The sequence below is a fragment of the Durio zibethinus genome, chromosome 11 (genome assembly GCF_047325235.1).
Source record: "Durio zibethinus cultivar Kanyao isolate XHJ-2024 chromosome 11, ASM4732523v1, whole genome shotgun sequence".
NCBI lineage: Eukaryota > Viridiplantae > Streptophyta > Magnoliopsida > Malvales > Malvaceae > Durio > Durio zibethinus.
Window position 1 is genome coordinate 6759719 of NC_143172.1, and position 5984 is coordinate 6765702.

The 5984-nt window shown below is 34.8% G+C and overlaps 1 protein-coding gene across 1 annotated transcript; it reads right to left on the bottom strand.

Annotated features, from left to right (window-relative positions):
- Nucleotides 1-545: 545 nt before the first annotated feature.
- LOC111290650 (uncharacterized) lies at nt 546-2657 on the bottom strand. The gene has a single exon (XM_022882053.2). It carries the CDS (start codon nt 1743-1745, stop codon nt 831-833), a length of 915 nt encoding a protein of 304 aa, XP_022737788.2. The 5' UTR covers nt 1746-2657; the 3' UTR covers nt 546-830.
- Nucleotides 2658-5984: the final 3327 nt, after the last annotated feature.

A 5984-nucleotide genomic window follows, 5' to 3' on the forward strand; every position in this document is an offset into this window, starting at 1 on the left:
TCAGATAAAATAAATATATTTTTTAAATAAAGGAAAAAAAAAATCCCTTCCCTATATATACACCCTTAAAAATCACAGTAACATTTTAATCATCGACCGACTTATGACATAAAAAAAAATTGGTATGCTCAAAATATTAAAAGAGTTCGTAAAATTTATTATTTTATTTAAATACATTTTTATAGTTTTATTATGTATAAATAAATTTTTATTTTTAGATTTATATTTACGTATGTCTTTATTTCAAATATAATGTTTATTTATGCTAAAAATTTATTTAAGTAATAATTAAAAAATAATAATTTATTCAAATATAAATTAAAATTTAAAAATTTATTTGAATGTCAAATAAATATAAAAAATTTATTTAAATACAATAAAAATATAAAATTTTATCTAAATAAAATAATAAAATTTAAATCTTTTATTATTTTTATCGTATCTAATTTGCCCATTCCCTAGCATATACGATATGCTTTATTCTTTTCCGACGAAAATGGTTTTTCTTTTGATAATAAAGTAATTATCCGATACATAAGACCGTGTTTTACGGTGGGCATAAGATGCCTAACTTCAGCTTTTATTTCCGACAAATATGTCTTTTTCATCATGGGCAGTGGGCCATAATCCCACAATGCAAAACCCAAAGCTTATCGCCTACGACAGCAACTATTAAAATGTCCATCAACTCAAAAAGCAAATCATAAAAAAGACCAAACCAAAACCACGAATGGCCATTACATCAATTGATTAAATAAAAATACTTATACTATAATACGATAAATCAATTGACATAAACAGCCTTGTAACCTGGAGAACGGTCTGGAAAATTAGAAATCATCGCCACCATCATCGTATCCAAGATCCTCCTCAACCTTCTCCGCCACTTCATCTTCGAAATGATCCTCCAGCGCATCCACACCCTCCGCTAATGCGAGTCCACCCAAAGCCCCTGCAACCGCACCCACAGCCAATCCTGTCCCCATCCCTCCAAACTTACTCTTCTTCTTCTCCTCTTGCCCGTAGTACCCACCACTTCCCTCACCGTAGGCCGGCTGAGTATTATAATTGTACGTACTGTAGGGGTAGGCAGTTGGTGGGGCCGCGTAGTAAGGATTTTGTGGCGGTGGCGGCTGAGCGTATGGATAACCATAAGATGGCGGAGCTGCTTGGTAGTCTCTTGAAGCCGGTGGTGGGACCGCGTAGGGAGGTGCCCGGTACGGATCATAAGCATGATAGCGTGGCTCTCTGATGAAAACTTTAACATCAACTTTTCCTTGGGGTCTCCCAGAGGGTCGCTTCAGGCGGAGCGTTTTCATGTGGCTTTCTCCAAAGCCGGCTTCTTCGAGGACTTCTCGGAGCTTCATCTTAGCGGAGCCGATGAGAGGCTTGGTATCCTCCTCAGATCCAGCGTGGACGACGTCGATGAAGAGAGTGGTATCGTCGTTGATGGGACCAGGGAGAGGGATGACCAGAGTTTCGTCCCAGATGGGACACGTGTCACCCTCCTCATCGACTTTGGTGGAACTCTTATTTTTTGGGTCCACCCAGAGGACGACGTAGGGCCTGATCGGGCCGTAGCGCCAATTCACATTTTTGAGGTCTTTGGCGGAGGAGATGGTCACCTCTATTTCATGGGGAGAGGCCATTAATCTGCTTCTTTCAAGGTTTAAACTGGAATTTGGGAGAAGAAAAGACAGGCTTTGTTGTTCATTACGAAGGGATGAGGAGATGGGCGAGGCCATTTATAGGTTCAACGAAGAGGTTTTATTACTTTAAAACGTAATTACTCCATTGACCTTGAAGAGTGGATAAAATAAGTTGAAAGGGAAGTCGGTGGGAGGGTATTGGGGTAAAAAGAGTAGGGAAGAATAAGCTTTTTTAGTATGTAGTTTGTACTCATCTGGGGAGGGTATATTTGGGAGAAGGAGATAGGCAGCAGGGACTAAAAAAAGGGTGAGACCGGGCAGGGAATAATCACAGGAGGGGCAAAGGATCCCTTAAGCCTTAAGGGTTGAGGGATTTGCTTAAAAGTGAGACAGGCAAATTCTGAGCGGAAAATGACCAAATAGTGAGAACGTTTTTACGATTTCCGTTTGTCCCGTTAAAGGATAATGAACAGTGTTTAAGTGTTTGCGTCGGGCTTTCTTGCTTGGAGTTGGGGGGGGGGGGGAATATTCTGGTCAATGCTACACGCTACACGGTGTAAACACGGATTGAGTTGGCTCAATCAAGCAATAGTCAGGGCAGTCCATTATCTTTCTCTTCTCCAATTTTTTGGACCATCAAAATTGCTTATGATTTCCATAATAGAAAGAATGGACCCCAGGCAGAAAATGCATCAGTGGGAGGTATCAAATGAAAGTGGAAAATAAGAAAGAACAACAACAGACAACTTAATTGCTTGCATTTATATATAATATAGATATAAGGCATGGTATATTCTAAACACCTTAACTACAATTGAAATTGAACTTTATTTGTTTGGAATTTTGGTTGCTGGCATTCCAGGATGCTATACTCACATTTCGTGCACTTTGCGTCAATGAGTTTTGAAAGGACAGAGATTTATACTATTTGAGTTTGACATTTGCTAATGGCTACTACCTTTGTTTTATTTGCTGTAATTGAAAATTACTTTCTCATGTATTCTTTTTTTTGATAGAAGAAGGCCTTTATTTAATAATAAATAAATAAATAAAATGGAATTATAAATGGTACAATATGAAACCTTAAATTCCCAGATTTTTTTTTTTTAAACTGTGAAAACTTTAACCGTAATCAGTAATGTCAAGGTGTACTTCAAACTGTGTCCCCCATTCGAGCTTTCCAATGCTTAGGCTGGCGCTTCCAGGCCCAAAAGTCTGACTTCTAGATTGGCTCCGGCTTCTATAATTCCTTCATGGAGAATTCTATTTACAGCTTAATTTTTATTTTATATATCTCATTATTAAATATATCTTAAATTTAAATTTAAATTTTTTATTTTTACTAAACGCATCGCATCCATCAATAATTAATTTTTTCTTCATACCTCCAATATTTTTTTCCTTATCTCTTCAATCTCAAATCCAAATTAATTCAAAAACTACATTATTTTTAATTTTTCATTGATTAAAAGTAAGATTTCAAAATTTATTTTATTTAATTTGATTTAAATGCATGCGAAAAGTAAATTAAGATTGATGAAATGGATTCTTCATAATTCGAGTTTCTCATAAATAGATTTTCAAAAAACCTTTAAAACTCTAAAAAATGTATTTCAAGAAGTCTAAAGGTCTTCCAAAATCCATTTTCGAAAAGCTATTAAAGTTTTTGAAAATCCATTTCCATTTCTAAAAAGGCTTTAAATCTTCGGAAATCCATTTTCAAAAAACTTTTAAAGTTTTTGAAAATCTATTTCCAAGAAACCTGATTTTCAAAAATATAACATAAAAAATTATGTTGTATTCTCGAAAATGAATTTCTGAAAATATTAAAAAAAAATTAGATTCAAATGTGTATAAGAAAAAGAATGATGAAAGAGAAAGAAAAAGAAAGAAAATGGAAAGAAAAAGAAGATGGTAAAATTGTAATTTATTAAAAGATAAATTTTATATTTGTTATGTAAATATTTTTGAAAAAAAAATTGATGGTGTTAAAGGCATTTGATGGTTAAAAAGGCATAATGATCTTTTTCTCTTTAAAGCCTTTAACAGGCAACAAGGATATTTTTATTATTTATACCACACTGATATGTCAGGTCAATCTAACAAGCTTAGTGTCATATCAGCTCAATACTGTTTTTATTGTCTCTTAGTGTCTCCCTCAGCTTACCTATAAATATGAAGGTCCAAGCATCATTAAAGCAGGTTGATCCTACTCCATTTTCTCTTAATCCTACTTCTTTTCCAACCTCAACCTTTTTGATTAACGCATTGGAGTGCAAATGCAAGGAATACACCCTGTCGCTAACCATATTTTTCTTTTCTTTTGCCTTTCTAGGAATGCCCCTAGGTCGAAACTTAGCACCAACATTTGGCGCGTTAGGTAATGGACTCTTTTATTAGCTGAGCATAAAACAATGCCATAAAGGACAAGAACCTTAGAGGAAAGAGAAACAACTATCCCAACTAGAATGGAAACTCACCATAGTCAGTATTCTATCCACCCAGCCCAACCACAGGTAGGCCCGACCATGGAATAATTTCAAGCCTTGATCAAACAGATACAAGCTCTTAAGTAGATGTTGCAAACCATAACCCTATCTAAAGTTTCAAAAGTGCCAAACTTAATCACACATGACCGAGGAACCGCTATCGAACAACCAAGCTACGAAGAGGTGAAAGCCTCTTCAACCTCCAGATAAGAGGAACACATAATCCCAGCCATAATTCAATACAAGTCATAAATCAAAAATCCAAACAAACAAACCCTGAATCCTAATCGAACAGAGATTTAGAAACTTAGATGCAAGCCATGAAAAAAAAGTTAAAAATAAAAATAGTGACGTTTAAGGATGAGATCAAGTTTTTAAAGACCTCATCCTTCATTAAAGAGATTGACAAAGTTGTGCCTCGTAAAGGATTTAAAATGTCGACCTTGAAAACATATGATGGTACTTTTAATTTTTTCAATCATTTAGAGCTTTGTAAGACTAATATGATGATGTAGGGGGCAGATGATACTCTAATATGCAAAGGCCTAGCCATTACCTTAAAAGGCATAGCTTGGTCCTGGTATAGCAACCTAGAACCAAGGTCTATCATGACGTTCAAAGAGCTCGATCATTCTTTTTTGTTTAGATTTGTTAGCAGTCGAAAAGCGAAAAAAATAACCTTAAGTTTGATATCAATTTATCAAGGTCGGAATGAATTTTTGAATAGTTATGTCATACATTTTAATACGAAGGCTCTACAAGTTAAAAACCTGGAGCAAATCACCACTGTCGCCGCTTTGACGAGTGGACTCAGTGATAAAAAATACCACTTGAAGTTAACTCTATCTCTAGAATAGCCTAAAACTCTAGCTAATGTACTACTGATAGACAATAAGTACATGAATGGTAAAGTTACAATGAAAACTAATCGAGGTGAAAGGGGCTAATCCCCTCTCTTCAACAGTTGAAGTGAAAGAGGCTAATCTCCATTCTTCAATCGTAAAAAAAGTAAAGATTTTTATGATCTTTTTTTAAGAGGGAGACAACATAAAGTTAAAAGTCCCAACAAAGAAAGAAGTTACACTACACTAAACACCTCTCGAAAGAGGATTCTAATACGAACTGAAAGAAACCCTAATCTCATATGGCATAAGCCATTAAGGCAGAACATAAAAAAGGATTTAACAAAAAGATATGCCTTTTATAAGGATATCGATCATAATACTGAAGATTGTGTCAACCTAAAAAATGAGATTGAAGCCTTAATAAAAAAAGGCTAGCTGAAAAAATTTATAGTGCAGCGCAGACAAGGCTAGCCTAGAACAAATTACAAATAACATCGAAAAGAACCTACCAGGGACAGAAAAAAAAGATCAAAACACAAAAGAAGGGAAGCTCAAAGAGATAAGTTGACCTGAGAAGAATGTTGAACTAATAACAATAAGCCAATCCTCGGGGTGATTAATGTAATCACTGGTGGTAGCATTACCTCAACCAAGAAAAAGTTTAACCCAGGCATGATTATGATAGTAAAAACCTCGATAAAGAAAAAAATACTAAAGATATAAGTCAATCTCATTTAGCTCAAAAGATCTTGAAAGAATTTAACACTTACATGATAAAGCTATAGTGATTACAGCCTTAGTGTACAACTATATAGTTACAAAAAATTATATTTGATAATGAGAGTTCAACCAATGTCATGTACTATGGCTGTATAAAAAAATAAGGATTGGTAAAAATTAGCTTAAGTCGATCAATACCACACTTATAGGATTTGAAAATGAGTAAGTGCCAGTAAAAGAAACTATTAAGCTTTCAATTTTCTTAGGGACTGAATCGAAGA